The 21,179-nt window shown below is 40.8% G+C and overlaps 1 protein-coding gene across 2 annotated transcripts; it reads right to left on the reverse strand.

Moving 5' to 3' along the window:
• Positions 1-1,030: 1,030 nt before the first annotated feature.
• On the reverse strand, positions 1,031-5,340 carry pla2g1b.S (phospholipase A2 group IB S homeolog). Of its 2 annotated transcripts, none has more exons than XM_041580275.1 (4): positions 5,210-5,340; positions 4,004-4,163; positions 2,394-2,515; positions 1,031-1,336 (listed from the first exon to the last, which is right to left on the reverse strand). In XM_041580275.1, exons 1-4 carry the CDS (start codon positions 5,241-5,243, stop codon positions 1,218-1,220), a joined length of 435 nt encoding a protein of 144 aa, XP_041436209.1. In that variant the 5' UTR covers positions 5,244-5,340; the 3' UTR covers positions 1,031-1,217. The 2 variants fall into 2 exon arrangements, with proteins under 2 accessions (XP_041436209.1, XP_041436208.1); XM_041580274.1 differs by lacking the exon at positions 5,210-5,340 and adding an exon at positions 4,372-4,486.
• Positions 5,341-21,179: the final 15,839 nt, after the last annotated feature.

Genomic DNA, 21,179 nt, shown 5'->3' on the forward strand with positions numbered 1-21,179 from the left:
AAATTAGCAAAACACGTTGAGGTCAATGGGCTCCAAATTATTTTGATGCGCGTCAATTTAGACGCCTGCGACAATTTTTTATGGGCGTCCGAATAAATTTGACCCCTGACAATTTTTATGCGCCCGACTATTCTGATGAGCGGCCACATGCAGGTTTTTTTAACTGGCAAATTTTCGCAAATTTATTCACTGGCGTTGAAAGGCGGAGATTCTCTGCTAATTCGCACCTGTCGAATTTATTCGCCCATCAATACAGGCTACTAGTTATCACAATAAAATGCAACCATCCGAGTGTTTTGGGGTTGAAAGAACTGGTGACAGGTGCTTACCATTTGTGTCGATAAACATAAAGCTGGAGCTGGTGACGAAGCATTTCTCACAGAATTTCTCTTCAGAAATACAGCAGCAGATCAAACATCTCATATGTCATGGGCCTTAGTTTTGATACTGTAACTCCCCAACCACATTGCAATAAATAATTCATCTTGGGGTCCTAAAACTAGGGCTCTCCAGAGGCAGAACATTGTTTCAGCATTAAATTCCGAAGGCATTTGTTCAGGACCTTTTCAATACATGTTGCAACTTAAATCGTTTTGGATCAGTTCAAATTTACCACCTCCTCCTCATGGTTCATGGAGCGCTAAATAATCGAAATAATGTGTCAGTGGGGAATTACATGTCAAATTCTTTTTGGGCTAATTTCATCCAATTCTTCTGTCTACCTACATTTTTCAGAAAAAGCATTCTGGTTGTCGCAATTCAAACAGTTTCTCTGTCAGTGGAACTGATACATTATGTTTGAGATTTGCTGTTTGGTGCCTATAGGTTCTATGACGTACTTTTTGGGTGGGATGTTTCACTAACTATGTTGTTGCTGCCATACCCAGTAAATTATTTTGGTAATAGAAACAGAGGCTAATATGATTGCAATCTAGACCACAATTCGCTCATGGTCACAGGCTTATGCATTAGTATTCTTATATACGCTCCATTAGATCCAGTAAAATGTAAATTTCCATTTAGATTGTGCTCAATTAATACATTGTGATTTATTTGATTAGGCTGCACAGGAAGCTAGTCATCCCAATACAATCATAAAACAGCTTTAAGATACTTTATTATAGTTCAATAAACTACACAAGCCCAGTCCCATGTCATGTCCTGTGTATGATGTGTATGAAAGCATCAATGAAGTCAGCACAGTCAGGGCTGTGGGATTAGCAGTTTGTACTCCTGTCCAGGTTCTTGTATTTTAAATTATAGCCAGCTCCCGAGAAGCAAATGGCAGCATTTCTGTCGCATTCGCAGATAAACTTTTCACAGGCGTTGTTCTTAGCTAGGAACAAAAAGGGAGTCCCGGTTAGAACAACAGATGCCGGTAGAGTGCTTGATACTGCTATATGTATCGGCAGTCAGGTAAGTGTGCCTTGTTATCTTGTTTTCCTGACTTTCAATTATATTAATACCTGAGCCTTGACCAGATACTATACGTGGATGTGTTTATTTTGGGTCCATACACGGGTCAATAAACTGCTGACTTAAAGGACCAGTAACATAAGTTTTTTTTTTAAATTCGTTAGTATAGAATGAAAAAAAAACCACAAAGACAAATTAAACTTTTAAATCGGTTAGTCTTTTTAAGAAATAACTTACTAAAACTCCACTTGCTCTCCTCTTCAGAAAAGGTGACACGGTGACAATCCATCATGCGGCACTCGATTTCTAATCCCTGGCTATCTCCTATAAGGAAAGCAGGGAGGAGAAATCGAGTGCCGCATGATGGATTGCCGGATCGCCTTTTCTGAAGAGGAGCGCAAACGGAGTTTCGGTAAGTTATTTCTTAATAAAGAGATTTAAAAGTTGAATTTTTCATTCTATACTAACGATTTTTTTTTAATTGATGTTACTGGTCCTTTAACACTTACACAGGTATGGAACCTGTTAACCAGAATGCTCTGGACCTGGGTTTTTTTGTAATTTGGATCACCATATCTGAAGTCTACTAAAAATAATTTAAACAGTACCGTAATTACACTCAACAGGATTGCTTTGCCTCCAGTGTGGATTAATTATATCTTAGTTGGGACCATTTACAAGGTACTGTTTTGTTAATACAGAGGAAAAGGAAATAACCTTATAAAATTAGAATTATTTGATTAAAATTGAGTCTATGGGAGACGGCCTTCCCTTAATTTGAATTTTTTTTTGGTTTTTGGATAAATGGTTTCCAGATAATATTTTAGTTAGCTAAATGGTTTCTGTTAATGTGAATTCCCTGGCTCCATGCTGGTTCTATGCCACAGACCCAAAAAATGGGCCAGTGTGGAGACAAAGCAAACTGATACTATTCACACAAAGAATTAATGGCACTTATACAAATGCTGATTACTAACATGAGCAGGTGACAGATGTTCCAGAACAAGTGTAGTCATACATCTCAATGTATGGGCTGTCAAGGATGCCATTACAGGGTCCTTTAGAGTTGGAGTAGCAGTTGTCATGGCTTTGGCAGCATCTGTAAAGCAAAGAAAGGACAAATATTTTGTCAGCTACAACTAGGAAGCTGTACACATAGAAAGTATCACTGTTTTTCTGACAACACATATATTGTAGAGCTTTGCTAATTAGGGTGCGTTGCCATGTGATTTATTGTTTAAATTATATGTTTTTAAAATATAACAAAAGTGGCAGACTTTCCAGGGCTGTAACTATGGGTAGGCAGAAGAGGCATGTACCTAGGGCACAAAGCTTGGGGGTTGCCAGGCACATACCTTCCCTGCTGCCTAGCCCTAGTCCTGCTGAACAAGTCCTGCAAAGAATACAAACGTGCACCTTTGGTTTGCCTGGGGCACCTGGTCAGTCTGGCCGGGTCCTGCCACTTTCCCATGAATTAACCAAATACTTTTGTTTTTTAACCCAATTCAGTTAGACAACAGGGTAGCCAGGTTACTGGCTGGTCTCACTATTAGCTTTGCTTGATAGAACAGCCAGCTACAGAGATTACACATCATTCACATCAGTCTCTGTCCCAGTGATCTTAAAAACTAAGGGCCCCATCACGTTTTCCCACTATGGTCAATAAGAACAAATTTACCTGCAAGTTTAAAATAAAAATGATAAAGGTTCTCTCAATGTCTCTCTAACCAATAGTTTTTGAATGTCAGTTCCCATTAAATAGAAATATGAAATATTATAACAATTATCATTTTTATAAGATTTACCCTTTTAAAGTAGACTGAGTAACAAATGTCATATCCTCTCACCCACTTCTGTAAGCCGCCAACTCCCCTGGGCCCCATGCCCACAGGGTCTGCACCCTCTGTAGCTACGCCACTGATGAAATCGTTTAAATTAAAAAAAAAATCTAACCTCAGGATCAATCTTCTTTCTTGTTGCTGGGTGTCACTCACTCTAACTATAGATCACATTTTTTTCTTTCATGTATATAAAGTTATAAACAATCCAAAAACCTCAACAATTAACAAAGAAACTGGAACACCTACATCAGGAGTGCCCATACTTTACTAATGCAAGGTCTACTTTTAATGATGTTGTCCCATTATGATCTACATCTATAAAAGCATTGTTAGCATTCTGTTCCATGGAAAATATTACTTAAATACTGATTTATGAGAGAGAGAATTTGTATTGCTATATTTAACAAAAAACTATTTCTTATGTAACATAATAAATATCTAAATGAAAAGCATGAAACGGGAGGTTGATTTAGACAAACTGTTTGTTGATAGTGTCTTGAGATCTACTGATCACCAATCATCCTGATCTACCTATTGGACCCCCTGATCTACATTATACTACAGGTTAATTCTACATTTATTTTCCTCTTCAGCATGCTTCAGCCTTCAGATAGTAGCAGGGTTGCTGTTTTTCTGTTTTTGTTATTTTCTTTACCCATGGGACTAGTTAAAATACAGGTCAGATGGCAATGATAAAGTTAGTGCAATAATATATATGAAATTAAATGGGCTTTTGCCCAAGTTACCGGTCCAGTGCATCCACAGGATTCCCACTACCTCCTATTCCACAGTAACATCCGTAGTCATTGTAGTCAAAGTAAGGATCACAGGTTGGAATGGTGCACTTGATCATGTTGCGGAATTGCCATAGGTTCCGAGTATTAGTGTTAGCCAAGGCAGGAGACACTGTAAATGATGGAAGGCAATGGAATTGTTTAATCTGTGTAAGATCTGTATCAGATTCTGCTTTGTCTTGGTTTATTATTATTATCATTTTCATCTGTTTCATTTTCAAACGCTATTTATATAGTGTTTGATGCAGAGCTTTACAGAGATTACACAGCATTCACGTCAGTCCCTGCCCCAGTGGAACTTACACTCTTATCACACTTACACACTAGGATCCATTTGATCAGAAACCAGTTAACTGGCCTGTAGGTTTTTGGAGTATTGGAAGAAACCAGTAGAGTAGAGGAAACTCTGACAAACAACATCCAAGCTCCTTGCAGATAGTACCTAAGCTGGACTTGAATTCAGGACCCCAGCACTTCAGCCAAAAAAACTTTATCAGTAAGTACACAATGCAATTATTTATCCTTGCCCAGGTGGTTACTCTGGATTTGTTTTTCCATGACAACATATGTAGCTCATTTTTTTAAAACCAGACTGCACAATATCTATTTTGCAGTAATATGCACAGTGCAGCATTTAACTAAGAACTTCACAGCTTTATTTCACAGTCACCCTCCAGATGCAGTTAAACCACAGCTCCCAGGAACCAGACGCAGTCCTTGAAATTAAACAATTAAAACAGGGTTGGCCAGCATTGATTATAAAGTATTACTATTGGTACTGTCCACATCTTTGCTAAACCTTGTATCACTTACCCTTCCTACTAAGAACTGCTGTCCGTTTGGACCAACTTTGCACAGAGGTCCAGGGCACTCACCTGTCTTTCAACACCTTGAAGACTGCTCTTTGTGTGTGTCTGTAGGAGAGACACTACATTGGCAGTGGAATTATAGAAATGAAAATTACAACCATCCTTGGGTACCAACATATCTGTCTCCTTCTTTAGCACTAGTAGATAGTCATTGCAGACCTCTGACACATATACACAAACAATATAAATAGCTGAACTTTCCCTCACTCTTACACACACTTGCACTATACAATGTTTGTATTTGAAAGAGCAGAAGCAAATAAAAATTCCTTAACCAGACAAGATTTACCTGCCAACAGCAGAGCAAGGACCCTTAGAATCATAGTGGCAGAGATTAAGGTTGATGCTGCTGCTGATCCTTTAAATACTGAAAATTTGACGATTGGTTTTCAGGGGTAGGACTATCCGTGAGAAGTTAGCTGCCAAGTACACATTTCCTCCATTTGCTAGTGATGATTAAGAGAATAAGAGCCTTGGCCCCATTTCACCGCTCAGAACTTGCGTTTAGATGTAGAAACATGGCGATAAGGCTCTTGCTTCATGGTCATTCCCTGTCTAGGTCCCAAAACAGGAGATGGCCTCTGTAGGTTCTGTGGGACTTCACAGGGTAGAACTGAAAAGGGAATAAAACCTTTTCTAATAAAAAAGTCCAATAAATATTATTATGTTTTGAAGCAGCGGACACTATACTTTGTAGTCATTGCCCACAAATTTTATAATAGTTAAATAATAGCTTATAATAAAAGTTGGTGAGGGTCACTGATCAGGAGCTTGGTCCTAGGAAAAATAGTCTTCTGCAAACATCCCCATGTCTGCTTGATTAAGGTAGAATTGTAGGCGTCTGTAGTTTTTCTCATCCCTCAGTAACGTGTCAGTAATAGACAAGTCTCTCATTTTGTGATTTTCCAGTGACAATCCAACTGGAGCAATTGTGTATTTTTCCCACTGCCCATGAGCACGAGTCTGTATTTTAGCTATGAGTAAGTGCCCACACAGGCAGGAAACGCGTTAGGCCTAAGCATGTCCTAATAAAGCCTTTAATGCCCATGAGCATATTTACAAATGTTTTTCTACTTTTTAAAATATGAGCAGTTTGTGGACTGTTAAGGACCACCCAGAGCAGGACCCACCCAGAGCAGGGCCCACCAGGTAAAATCCCTGTACACTGTCAGGCCAGTCTGGGTTGTCCATCTATGATGCTGAGCTATGCCAAAAGAGCAGCTTCTCTCACCCAAGCTTTCATAGGTTACAGGGCCTTTCCTGGCCATCCCCCGTCAACATGGAAAATCTATACTTATGGGTAATCTCCTGCTGCTTCCCAGCCTGGACAGAAGAAATGGCCCACCCCTTCCTATTCCTCCTCAGTCTTTTCTTCTGTCCCAGCCTGGATGCAGTAGGAGATTGTTCCCTCTGTACTTCAGGTGAAATTTATACTCACACTTAAGATTACCGGGAACAGTTCTTAGGGAGATTCTCTTTGCCCGAAGCCCCTGTCCTGTGTGGCAACTGCGTTGTCTGGAGGGGGATTTTCGGCGGAGCTGGATGTTGTTGCCACATTTGCGGCTCAAAGGTGCGCTCCAGTGTGCGCGATGACGTCATCACCCGGCGACAGCTGAAAATTTAAAAGTTTGGCGCTAAGTCGCAGCGCTGCCTTGGATTTTGGCGTTTATTCTGCCTGTGCAAAATGGATCCAGCTGCCCCGAAGAGGACCGCTTCCAAGGTGATAGTGTGAGTACTCCAATCTACTGATGTTGCGAAAAGACATCTCCCCTATATAGTGGCTTATGTATGCCCTTATTTTTATAGTGCCTCTGCTGAAGAGCCTACTAAAAAGAGAGATAAGCAAGATGCTGAGAAGAGATGCCGAGCATGTGTTAATGTGGCTTTGAAAGATAAGAAGTTTTGCCAAGACTGCTTTGATGATTATCTGTCTAGACAGATTAACCCCTCTGTGGCCAGGGATTCTCCTCAGGATATGCCTATTCCTTCAACTTCTGCCACTTTGCCTGATCAGCAGTCTTTGATGTCATGGATTAAAAGTGCAGTATCTCAATCTCTTAAAGAGACAGTTCTCTCTAACCCAGATTTGTCTGTATTTAATAGAGATCCTTCTATTCAGGAGGATTCTTCGAATGACAGCTCTTCATCTGATGAAGAATTGCCTAGTGATGAAATTTCAGTATTCGATCAGAAACATCTTACTCCCCTCATTAGGGCTATTAGGCGCACCTTGAATCTGGAGGATGCAAGTCAGCCTTCTACCTCCCTTCTATTTTCTAAAAAAGCGAAGATGGCTTTTCCTATTCATAAGGAGGTGCAGGATTTAATCCGTTTGGAATGGGAGAATATTTCCAGGAGAATTCCAGCGGAAAGAAGGATTGAGAAATTATACCCTTTCTCTGATGTATTCAAGATACTTTGAATAAACCTCCTTCAGTGGATGCTCCAGTGGCAAGATTGTCGAGGAAGACGGCGTTGCCGATAGACGATATATCTGCTTTAAAGAATCCCATGGATCGCCGCATGGAAACTGAGCTGAAAAAATGTTATATTTCAGCAGGAGCAGCCTGTAAGCCTTCTATTGCATTGGTGTCAGTTACCAAGGCACTTTCCCTTTGGGCAGAAAACTTAGAGCAGGCCGTTAAAGATCGAATGCCCAGCGAGAGGATTCTGGAAGGTCTTGAGGATTTCAGGTTGGCCTCTAATTTTTGCCTGCAAGCATCCTTGGATTTAGTGCAATTGTCTGCTCGCTCAATGTCCTTTGCAGTAGCAGCCCGTAGAGCCCTTTGGGTAAGATCTTGGTTTGTGGATACCGCTTCCAAAAATTCACTTTGCAAAATGCCTTTTGAGGGCAAGAAATTATTTGGCAAGGCCTTGGACGACATTATATCAAAATCTTCTGGGGGTAAGAGTACTTTTTTGCCGCAAAGTAGAAGATTTCCTGATAACTTCAGGAGGCGGCCAGAAAGTTCCTTTCGAAGAAGAGATGATACTAGAGGATTCAGATTCGGAAGAGATTTTAGAACCTCGAATTGGCGTGCAGGCCAGACATCTTTTAGGACCAGAGCTAGACCTCCAAGGTCCCCCAAGTCCTCTTCAAAGGCTCAATGAAGGTCTCTCTACCCATCCTCCTGTAGGGGCAAGACTTTTGGCCTTTCAAAGAGTATGGGCCAAGGAGTTCTCAGACACATGGGTAGTCACTACAATTCAAAGAGTCTACCAATTGGAATTTTCTTTAAAACCTACGTAAGACCATTTTGTTGTTTCATGGGCAGCGGAAGCTTTCAAAATGGAGACATTGGCGACCATAAAGAAGGTTATTCATCCAGGGGATTGGCTGGCATCCTTGGATCTGAAGGATGCCTACCTTCACGTGCCCATTACTTAAGAGCATCAGAAGTTTCTGCGGTTTTGTCTACAGGGTCGGCACTACCAATTCCGCTGTCTCCCGTTTGGTCTAGAAACCTCGCCCAGGACCTTTACCAAGATTCTTGTGGTAATAATAGCCAAACTGAGACGGGAGAAAATTGAAGTCTATCATTATCTGGACGACTTGCTTCTTGTAGCCAGAGATCCAGAGAGCTTATCTGCCAACCTTCAAATGACCAGGGACACTCTGGAGAAGTTTTGGTGGATCATAAATACGGCCAAGCTTATACCAGTTCAGAGGATGATCTACCTGGGCGCTCAGTTAGATACAGTTCCGGGCATGGTGTCTCTTCCATTGCTGAAGATCCGACATATTGTACTTCAGGTCAATCAGTTGCGGGGGAGGTCCTACACTTCAGCGAGGACATTCATGAGTCTTTTAGGTCTCCTCACTCCAACGATAGGTCTGGTGAAATGGGCCAAATGGAGGATGAGACCGGTTCAACTTTCGTTTCTCAGGCAGTGGAATCCAGTTGTCCAGGATTGGTCTCGGTTAATCCAGATCACCAGGGAATGCCGACAATGCCTTGTTTGGTGGACGGTTCCGAGCAACCTTCGGAGGGGGTTCCCTCTCAAAGAACCAGTCTGGATGGAGATATTTACGGATGCCTCTGGTGTAGGTTGGGGAGCTCACCTACTAGATCTCTATGCTCAGGGAGCTTGGGAAGAGAATCTATCCGAGATCCCATCCAATGTCCTGGAGATCAGGGCGATCTCACAAGCACTTCTGGCATTCGAGAAGGTCATCCTCGGTTCCTCAGTGAAGATCAGGACAGACAATGTCTCGGCTGTAGCATATGTCAAGGGCCAGGGAGGAACGAGGAGCAAAACCCTTCTCAGAGAGATGATACCAATTATGGAGTGGGCTCAGACTCATCTTCAGGACCTTACTGCTCAACACATTCCAGGTGTTCAGAATTCATGGGCGGATTGCCTGAGCCGTCACCATTTACCGAAGGGAGAATGGGAGCTGAAGCAGAAGGTTTTTCTCTGGATAACATCTATTTGGGCTGCCCGCAGATAGATCTGATGGCAACAGATTGGAATACCAAGCTTCCGGTCTTCTTTTCCAGAGCCCCTTGTCCGGGAGCAGCAGCATTGGATGCCTTCTCCCAGAATTGGAAGGATCTGTTTGCCTATGTGTTTCCTCCGATACCGGTAATACTAAGAGTATTACGGAAGGTTATGAATACGAGAATGGAGGTGATAGCAATTCTCCCCGACTGGCCCAGGAGGCCTTGGTATCCACTCTTGAGACGCTGTCAATTGCGGATCCATTGCCAATCCCACACTCCAGGGACCTCCTACTTCAGGGTTCTCAGAAGCATCCCAATCCAGTGAGTTTCATGCTAGAGGCTTGGAGATTGAGAGGAGGATCCTGAAAGAATATGGTTGCTTTGACTCAGTCATTGAGACCCTGGTTAGGGCTAGGAAGAGTAACACCAATTCTAAGTACCATAAGGTTTGGAGAACCTTTAGTTCTTGGGCTATGAGTAAACTCCTGGATCCTTCTACGCAGTTATAGGATGGCAGTTATATTGGAGTTTCTTCAGGAAGGTCTTCAGAAGGGGTTGAGCCTTAATACTTTGAAGGGTCAAATTTCAGCTTTGTCAGCAGTTCTGGAAAAAAGATGGTCCAAGGAGCCCCTAATAGAGAGATTCTTTCAAGGAGTGAAAAGAATCTGGCCTCCGACTAGGCCTCTTTTTCCTACCTGGGATCTTCCACTTGTCTTAAGAGCCTTATCGGCTGAACCTTTTGAGCCTCTGGAACATATATCGCTTTGGTTACTAACCTTAAAGACTTTCTTTCTAGTAGCTATCACGTCAGCGCGTAGAATCTCTGAGCTCCAAGCTCTTTCTGTGGATCCACCTTATACAATCTTTCATGAGAAGAAGGTGCACCTTAGGCCAGTTTTTAATTTTCTTCCTAAGGTGGTATCTAAATTTCACATTAATGAGCCTATTGTTTTGCCTTCATTTGAGAATCTTACAGCTTCCCAAGAGAAAGATCTATCGCTGGATGTCAAGAGATGTTTGGAAATCTACATCAAAAGAACAGAAAGTTTCAGGAAATCAAGAATGCTCTTTGTTATTCCCGCTGGGAAAAGAAAAGGGGAGCAAGCTGCTAAGTCTACTCTAAGTTCCTGGATAGTCAAGGCTATATCGAGATCATATAAAGAGCAGGGCAACTCTCTACCCAAGGGAGTTAGAGCACATTCGGCCCGTGGTGTGGCAGCTTCTTGGGCAGCGGAAGCAGGAGTCTCCTCTGAAGACATTTGTAGAGCAGCGACCTGGGTCACACCCAATACATTTATTAGGCATTACAGATTGGATGTGATGTCTTTCTCTCAGGCCCAGTTTGGGCAATCAGTCCTTCTTTCAGCTACTTCTGTATAATAAATTGATCAGCATTAATCCCGCCCTTGTATTGATTGCTTGGGTATATCCCATAAGTATAGATTTTCCATGTTGACGGGGGATGGCCAGGAAAAGAGAAAATTGAATAATACCTACCGGAATTTTCTTTTCCTGGCCATCTTCCCCGTCAACATGCCCGCCCTATTGTGACTTTATAATCAGACTGAGGAGGAATAGGAAGGGGTGGGCTTTATGGGGTGGTGAAATTAACCATTTGTTCTGTCCAGGCTGGGAAGCAGCAGGAGATTACCCATAAGTATAGATTTCCATGTTGACGGGGAGGATGGCCAGGAAAAGAAAATTCCGGTAGGTATTCTTCAATTTTCTCTTATCTTTTCCCTCTTCTACAGACTTCCAAGGGTGTCTTTGACTACAAATTACACTAACACTGGTTATTAATCACCCACAAATACACAATATTTTATCAGTTTTTAAATGGAATATATTGAGATGCTGGCTTCTCTGTCCAAGGTGCTGTTGCATTTGGAATGCAGGATATTGGGGTGCTGAAATGAGGGAGAGGTATAGAAAGAGAAAAGCACATAGCGGGTTGAGGAACAATTGGAGCTAAAATAAGAAACACATTGGCACATGGCTGAAAGTAGGAGAGAACAGCACATATGTTTGATAAAAAAAATGAGATAAGGACAATAAAGAAAAATCGCACATGAGGATAAGGCTTCAAGAAAAGAAAAAAACATTGAGTATTTCAGTAGAAATTGCACACAACTATGGGTGGAAGAGCAAGTGGCAAATGGCAGATGAATAAGGCACGGCCCCTCACACGCCTACTATGCAGTACAGTCAGTAATTTCCATTACGGAATTATTAATTATCCCTAGTCAGAGTCAGAACAGCGGAAAAACACATACAACAAATAAAAGTCTTTTTTGGCAAAAGAAAAAGGTCACACAAAGACAGAAACAGCAGTGCACTCAGGGCCACAGGAGCAGAGGACTAATGCAACTAATGCAAAAAGGAAAGTCTTGGGGGGAAAAATCTTTTTCAGATAAAATCAGGGCCAGGCCAAGGTATTTTGGCACCCTAGGCAAGTGCTTCAGTTGGTGCCCCCCCCCCCAACCAGTAGTCTCACATTACCATTTATCACCTTGGCATTTTACCATTTTGGTTTTTAATAAAGAAATCTACTATGTAAATTATACAAAATATGGGTAGCAGTATACCCAATCAAACTTTACAGTGTCATAGAGGCCCGTTTAGTAACATATTAGTCATATATCAAAAATTTAGTCTTACCTGAAATTTTCCTTTTCTTTAGTCCGAAAGGCAGCACATCACAATTGGGTAATAGATTCCATTTCCCCTGATAGGACAGAATAATAAACAAGCTTAATTAACCCCTATAAGAGTCACCTCCTCCCCCCAGGCATCAGTGTTCATTTTCTAGCTTCTTAAATAAAAACACACCACTACTTTAAATTTATCGGGAGGGATTATTGTGCTGCCTTTCGGACTAAAGAAAAGGAAAATTTCAGGTAAGACTAAATTTTTGATTTTCTTTACGTCCTACAGGCAGCACATCACAATTGGGATTTAGCAAGCTAAACACAGGGAGGGATCATTATTTCTCTGCCAAGGCCGATACCCAAACTGTACAGCTAAAGGCTGCTTCTTGAGAGGCTGCTATGTCAAGCTTGTAGAACTTTGCAAAAGTATGTACATTACTCCAAGGGACTGCTCTGCAGATATCTCAAATATGCACTTGTGATCTTTCTGCCCAAGAAATGGACACTATCCTTGAATATGCTTAACTCTGCTGGAGGTTTTCTCCCTGCCATATAAGCTTTCCTATCCAAGGATCTTTAAATGGTGACTCTTCCACAGGAATTGTTGTTCTTTTAGAAAGTCTTGCGATCAAAACATCCACCTGAAGTGGCTCCTCCCAGGCTGCCTCCTTAGCATCTATAGGAAACATCAATTAGAATCTTTTTATCAATTTGGGTGTGTTTTCCACCTAAAATAAATAAAACCGTTCCTTAGATTTGTGTTGTACTAATGAGGAAGCATCACTATCAGCAACTGAATCAAGATTCTAAACTAGATTACAAATCTCTAGAATGTCAGCAGGTGACATACGTGTATTTATATTTGATCTGACTTCATCAACATATTTTGACAACAGTTTCTTGAACCAGCTAACAAACTGTTCCTTGTTATTTACTGGCCACTTGAAATACATGATTCACGATTTGACTGAGAATAATCTTCAGGCAATGGCTGATCACATCCTGAACAAATATTATATCTGGATTTTCGCTTTTTCCTGGAAGATCTTTCTCCAGACACCTAAAATATATGAAAAGTGAGCATAAGTACACATATTAACTTTGTAAATGTGACCCCAGTAAATCTGCTACACATAGTACCTTTAGCAGCCTAATCACAGTCTAGCAGCTTCCGCTACAGGAACGGACACACAAATGGCAAATGCTGCAAAATACCTGCTTAAGGGGATACCGCACCCTTAGCTGTGAGTTTCCTGGAAATATCTTAAACTCCTCATACTCACCATATTTTGCATGCATGTGGTATAAATGATACTCCCTAACCAGTAACAGTTTTATACTGGTAAAGATAATAGAATGCAGGACAGCCTAGGAATGGTAACAGCAATGATAATTTGCAATCATTTGAATATCACATTATAACAGATTTCTAAACACTCATTTGAAATTGTAAACTGCAGATGCAATACCATAAAATATAACTGTAAAGGAGTAATAGGATATTTGCAACCCCTATATCTTTGTAATATAGACAATAAAATTCAAAGTTTACTGAATGCATTGCCCTTGTACTCTACAAGGTCATGAATTAATGGTGGTAAACTGCAGTGCCGTATAAAAACTAATGCAGCATAATGGACAAGGTACCACTAGCTACAATCTACACCCACATACCTCGCATGCTGAGGGATTATAGGGACTTTAACTACATTATATTAATAACCCCTTAACTAGAACATTAGTTAAAGTACAGTTCTGTATGTTTGGATCTATATGTCACTTAAAGCTAGTCACTTACAACTGGGTAGTTGTATCATTAGAATAAGACACAGCATTATCTATTTAGTATCCATATATTTTGGAATTAACAGATAACCTGAAATAATCCACATCCATAAATGTAGTAAAGTTAGTGTTGATATACTTAGCTATTGAGCATAGTCAAGATTACCTACAGAGTACACCGCAGGATAGAAACACGGAAAAAGCCACACACACAGTACAAATACTTCAGAAATTGGCATGTGATAGTAGCTGGAATAACCTAGAGAAGAGGTCCCCAACCTTTTTACCCATGAGCCACACTCAAGTATAAAATAATGTTGGAGAGCAACACAAGCATGCAAAAAGTTCCTGCAGATTCCAAATAAGGCCTATGATTGGGTATTGGTAGCACCTATGTGGACTTGCAGCAAACAGGCGGCTCTGTTAGGCAGTATACATATTTTTTATGCAACTAAACCTTGCCTTTAAGCCAGGAATTCTAAAAAGAAGCACCTGCTTGGAGGCCACTGGGAGCAACATCCAAGGGGTCAAAGAGCAACATGTTGCTCACGAGCTACTGGTTGGGGATCCCTGACCTAGAGAGATACTAAGTACGGTAGTTGTAGAAGGAAATAAAAAGACCTGAAGCACTATGTTAATATGGTGCATAAACCAAAAAATTCAGACAATCCATCATGAAACTATTTTCACCGCTGTAATGTCATAGCAATGAACTTCCGAAAATGTTTACTTTTAACAGTTACATAGCTATTGTAATAGTGCTCATTTCTGCAGAAATTGCAATGTGGTAAACACATTGTATTTCTGGAGTGCCCTTTGTATTCATCTGCTTAAATGCGGTCAACTGTAAAGATTGCAATATGTTAATATATTGAATTGCACAGTACAAATAATTCAGCACCTTGAATGGTTATACGATAACTTTGGTTGCAACCTAACGTGTAGTATAGTAAAAGTGAACTGCAGCTGTGCACATAAGATCCATAAATTGAATGTATGACCTTATGGACAGGTTACATGCAGATGTCATAGTAAGGCAACAAGTGAAGTAAAGGGTGCCCTTAGTATAATGCAAGGGGATGTTAGTAAAACTGAATGGTTATATCATGATAATACTGATGTTTGCAGACCTATATAGTTGTATGAACTACAGGACTTCAACTGGCCTCTATATTCTCAATGACTATGCTGCTAGTACTGATTAAATGCAGACATTCCAATATGGTAATATAGAGAACTGCAGGCGAGTATTTAGTACAACACTCTGAAAGGCTATACAATGATAGCTTTGATCATATCATTACATAAATTGTAAATAAGTAATAATGAAACACAGAAGTGCACTTAATATCCATATACTGAATGGCTATTCTGCTATTACTGGTAAAATGCAGACGTGACGATATGGTATTATAGCGAACTATGGAAGCACAACACACTGAATGGCTATACAATGATAACTTTGATTACCAATAGCATATAGTTACATAAATTGTAATATAGTAATAATATCTGCAGAAATGCACGTAATCCAAATGCTGATGGACTATTCTGCTAATCCGGTTTGATTGCAGCCATTACACTATAGTAGAATAGGGAGCTGTAGTTGAACATTTAGTAGAACACCCTGTGCAGAAGTGCACTTAATCCATACACTGCATGGCTATTCTGCTAATCCTGTTTGAATGCAGCCATTACACTATGATAGTATAGGGAGCTCCATTTGTTGCATGGCAGCTTCATGGTAGCAAAATGAAGATAGCCATGCACTTAGTTTGAATGCGGTCATTACATATGATATGTTGTATTATGATACTGCTTAATACAGGTATTGTGGTACAGAATCCTGGTGGAGAGCAAGGGTGTGATTAGTGTAACACACTGTATGGCTATATCATGATAGTACTTATGTCTGCAGACATAGTAATAATAATAATAACCATATATGCTTTTAGAATTCATATGCTGAATGGTAGACATTGTAATTCAGGAATGAACAAACATTTTTACACACAAGAAAAATTGCAGGTAAGAACCACCGCCTGAGGATTAAATCCTGCAATACTCACTGCTTCATGGTGAAATTGGAGTCTCATGTGGTCATTTACCACCATTTCCTACTAACCATAACAAGTAACCGGTTTAGTAGCCATATTGTTGGGAAACACTGTGTTGAGAAAGTGACAATACTGTGTATATCCCAGGGATTTGGTTAACCATACCCGCAACAGTTCCAATGCTTTTACTGAGATAGCCGAACCGCTAATTTGTTACGTCAGGCTCAAATACCTGCAATCCCAAAAAGCTCATTTGCATGCCAGAGGCAATTAGTGCACCAGGCTCCTTTGCATTAGGAGCCTTTCCCTTAAAGGGACAGCACATTTGCTGATGTAGGCTGAGAAAAAAATAAATAAATAAATAAAAACAGCTAATATTACTGAGGCTAGTTTACCAAACTTTCCATAATGATGTGGATCCAATCCACTATAGTTGCTAAGGCTGCACAATCTGAATGCTATCTGGTGACTGCAGAGAGCACAGTGAGGAGAGCCCCATACTCCTGTTTGGATGTAAAAACCAAGTTATTGTATGCATGTGATTCCTCTGAGTACATGATTTACATAGTGAGTGGGAATAGTTATTAGGCAATAGTTCTTCACATCCTATGACCCATAGTAATTCTGCTAAGACTACCCATTGTACCTTAGCAGCCTAGTCAAATTCTAGCAGCCTGGCAGCTTCCGCTCCAATAACTGACCCAAATGACAAAGGCAATAAACGCTGCAAGATTACCTGCTTTCCATAAAGTTCCTGGTTTATACTGCCTTGTCCACTTAGACGCGCACCTACACAGAACGGTAGTGCGACGTCATCAGCATACGCCCGGTAATACCGGCGTGTAGCGCTGAACCACATCCAGACACATTCTTCTTCTCTCTGCAGGTCCTCACCCTCTCTCCCAGCAGTCAGGTTACTAGTGAGAACTCTGCATTGCCTAAGGGAGTTTTTCCTGCCTCCCCGAAGTGACCCACGCTGGCGTGGTCACTTCTACGGCCTTCAAGCTCTCAAGCCTGGATCTTCAGCCTTCCGGCCATCTTCTACGTCCTATCCTGGAAGGACAGAAAAAAAAAACACTGATGCCTGGGGGGAGGAGGTGACTCTTATAGGGGGTTAATTAAGCTTGTTTATTATTCTGTCCTATCAGGGGAAATGGAATCTATTACCCAATTGTGATGTGCTGCCTGTAGGACGTAAAGAAATTAGTAATTTTCATGGTTTTTTAAACCAAGAAAAAACTCACTTCAGAAAAAGAAAGTCATTTATGAACAACTTCGAATGAGAAAACTGTGAAAAGTACAAATGAAAATCCAGAAATCCCAATATTTTTTCTGGAAAGAATTTGAATCATGGTTTAATGCTCCACCTGACCATTCATCCAAAAAACCATAACACATATGACACAAGAACTCCCCACCCCTTAGTCAAAGCACACATACATACTGTAGTAACATTGGTTGAAAAATAAAACACATCCATCGAGTTCAACCTTTTATGTCCAAACAGAACCTGCCAAACTGTTAGTTGATCCAGAGGAAGCACCCCTGAATCATAGTAAACATAACCCTAAACAATTCCAGCACAGAACCCCCTACCCCCAGCACACTCATACATATAACTCTCACCCAATGCCCAGATTGTCAGATAGAAATAGTAATTGTCAATACTACACAAACAAAAAAACACAATCACTGACACTTGTCAGTTATGGTTGTGAATTTACTTCTACAACCTTGCTTCAGTGCAAGGGAACCAGGGCCACACCAGGATCCCCTGAATCAGTGCAGCCGTATTAAATTAGCCCCACTACCTGCCCCTATGTACCTGTGCCAGCAGCCAGCCTATAAAAATGTCACCAGGTCCCCTTAGTGCCAGGCCAGCTTCAGTAAATAAGTGCCCAAGTCCAGCCATATTTGCCATTAAATATTTAATTAATAGGCCCCCACAACCTTCCCCCTGTGTACCTGTGCCAGCAGCCAGCCAGTTTGGCAAATAAAATTACCAAAAATGTCTCCACTATCCAAACGTTCTTTTCTTGTGAGGCGAGCTAGCAAGAGCCACACCAGCGCTAGTACGGCCGGACCGTTACATTAATGTCACGCGCAGCCAGCGCCATCCACTGCGCATGTGTCCGATGAAATAATGGAAAAGGCCAGCCGGAGGGGTGAAGAGGGAGCGCAGAAATGCAAAACTGCCGCTAAGATGGTTGGGGCGGGTGGTTATTAAATACATGTGTTAATAATGGCCAAAAAAGAGCACCACATAGTAAAAAAAAAAAAAAAAAAAAGAAAGAAAGATACAAATAAAAGATACCATTTTTTTTCTCCTAAGTGCGCCCCCCAATGATTGCGCCCTAGGCAGGCGCCTACCCTGCCTACCCCTATTTCCGGCCCTGGATAAAATGTAAGTGCAAGGGTGCAGGCAAGGGCTGAGGGATTTTCACTTTGAACTCCTGCTCTTAGCTAATAGGAGAAACAAAAGCTCCCACTCTGTAATTGGGAATGATGCGCATAAGGTGCCATTGGAAGCATGCTGCTGTCTCTGCGTCCAATCCCTGTGTCCGTGGGATTGCGCTACTGCGCATGTGCCCCACAGACTGTCTCTGGCGGCCTATGTTCTAGCGCCCGTTAATTTAACGGGCTTAATGTCTAGTCTGTATATAAACAGCAAGCAAACAGATTTTTTTACATTTAATTTTGAAATCTGGCACGGGGCTAGACATATTGTCAATTTCCCAGGTGCCCTCATGTCATGTGACATGTGCTCTGATAAACTTCAGTCACTCGTTACTGCAAGTTGGAGTGATATCATCCCCCCTCCCTTCCCAGCAGCCTAACAACAGAACAATTGGCAGCTAACCAGATGGTAGCTACGCGAAACCTCTGCTGATGGATTTGTTTGCATTGCTTAAGGTGTATTTCACCACAACCAATGGTGAGAAACAATAACTGTCTCAACGCAGTTCCATCCTGAAGTACTGTCTCCTTCTCTAAGCTCAGAATCAGGCACATTGCACTAAGATGGCTTCCTCCACACAAAAATTACAGCTAAAAAACTATATATTTATTGGTTCAAGAATAAAAATGTAAGTGGTAGAGTGAATTATTTGCAATGTAGACAGTTTAATTTAGAAATAAAAAGTAAACCATAAAAATCATGACAGAATCATTTTATTAATCATCTAGTCATTTCTACCATCAGTAGTGCTGGAGCCCCATCCTACCAAGTTAGCCGGCCTCCCAGAGGGCCCCAATTATTAGTGCATTGGTCACCTGGGTCTAGGATGCCACCAGGCCTGGCCATTAAAAATGAAGGTTGATCCCAATGTTATTAATAGGGAAAAAAGATAAATATATAGGAAGGCCGGTATTTTTTTCTAGAAAAGGTGGCAACCCTACCTGGGTCCCCTGAGCATTAGGCCCTGCCACCAAATACAATGGGGTTAGGGTTGCCCGGCTGGTATTTTACTAGCCTGCCTAATAAAAATTCTGTTTGTGTTCTTAATGGGAAAGAAACAAATATACGTAGGGAGCTAAAGAATCAGCCACACTCTGTTATGTCAAAACCTGATATACACACACTGCATCCACTCCCACGAGCTTGACTGAAGTACCCCATGTACCCCCCTGATGGTGGCCCTGATTGTTACACAGAACATCAACTAAGTGTTAACCCAAACTCTTCAAATGGGTTTCCAATAGTATCTAGGATACAAAATAATCTACCTAATAAGTGCCTTCATAACTGCCCAGACTGGGTCCCACAGTTAAGAAACCATTGTGTTAAAGACAGGATTTAACTTCACTTTAACTTTTAGTATATTATAGATGGCCCTTTTATTATATTTGGAGACATAATTGTTTCTAGGGATTATTTACAAACACAGCATAAAGTGCAACATTTGGATTTTAGTTTTTAACCCCACAAGGCAGTGTTTTAATTAAGTATAATTGTACTAGTCACCCACACTGCAACTTGCATGCAATGCACCAAATCGGCAGACATTTGCCCCTTGTGTTTGTAATGCCATCGGTTCCAGCTCCAAGAGTCAATAAAGGCATTAGCCTTGGCTAATTCTCTTGGCGCAAGTCAGTTGTATCCATTGGTACAACAAATTTGAAACAACATTTTTGTAAGAGAAGCACTGTGTCATTAAAGCGACACTGACACATTCCTATAAAAATCATAGGAACGTGTCGATATCAAGGAGGAACTGCACGCCAAATATTTTCCTCTCAAAGCCGCCCCCAGCCCCGCAAAACTTTGTGAAGCCGACCCTCTGACACTGCTAATGGATCTTCTGCATTGTTTCAGTGACGCTGGGCTGGGGTCGGCGTGATCCTTCCATTTACATACAAATGATAACAGCACAGCAGCCTATGAAGTTACTAGCCTTTTAAAAACATTTGTACAGCAATGATAAAAATAACCAATAGGTGTCACCAAACACCAACCTATTCAAACTGTGCTAGAGTTTGTGCTTTTGGGCCATGTGTGCACAAAAAAATCATCTGTACTGTGCACTTTAAGAAATCTATGTGTGGAAGTTAGGCAAGTGTGGATTGGGTAAGGGGGGCCACTGCTTACAAACAAAACCCCCTGATACCCAATGAGTGTTAATGCAATTTATTCACAAAGGTATTTCTGTGTGCACTATAACTTGTTTTGTGTTCAAAATGCATTTGTGCATGAGTGCACAGCTTAGAACATTGAATTTGTATGCATTCAAATATTATGTATACATAACACAAAAAAATGAAAACCAGTTGAAATGATCTCAGAATATTACTTGACATTACACCATGGGGGTTATTTATCAAAATTTGAAATTATCAGATTTTTTTAAATAAAAAAAGTCTGACCAAACTTGACCTTATTTATTAATAAGAAAAAAACTTGATTTAATAAGTTCAGGTAAAAACTCAATAAAATCGAGAGAAAAGACGAATTGTACGATTTTTTTCCCCAAAAATACTTCTTCCTGAAAAGCACAAATTTTTTCGGATTTTTGCCCGAAAAATTTGAATCTTCTGACTATATCCAGCGCAGACCACAGAAATTTCAAAATAGGATAGGGACCTCTGCCATTGACTTGATATATAACCTCAGTGATGGAGGATTTTCGGATTCTGGCTTTTTGCTGCATCGGACTTTAACATCTGACTTTTTTAACAAACCCCAAAAAAACCAAGAGCCCAACTGGAGTTTAGTAAATACCCCCCCCCATACGCAATTTTATTGAAACTTAAAAATGTGAAATCTGTCCATTTCCAAACAATAAACATATGAATAAGAAGTGAAAAGTTAAATAATAAGCCAATGC

This window comes from Xenopus laevis, chromosome 1S, assembly GCF_017654675.1.
Source record: "Xenopus laevis strain J_2021 chromosome 1S, Xenopus_laevis_v10.1, whole genome shotgun sequence".
Classification (NCBI taxonomy): Eukaryota; Metazoa; Chordata; class Amphibia; order Anura; family Pipidae; genus Xenopus; species Xenopus laevis.

Bases quoted from the DNA above. Each gene is read 5' to 3' on its own strand.
- pla2g1b.S (XM_041580274.1), bottom strand. From the start codon at position 4,471: ATGTTGTTTGTCAGAGTTTCCTCTACTCTACTGGTTTCTTCCAATACT. The intron at 4,164-4,371 runs GTAAGTGTGATA...CATCATTTACAG, and splicing joins GATCAAATGGATCCTAGTGT to TGTCTCCTGCCTTGGCTAAC. The intron at 2,516-4,003 runs GTAACTTGGGCA...TTTGCTTTACAG, and splicing joins CCTGTGGATGCACTGGACCG to ATGCTGCCAAAGCCATGACA.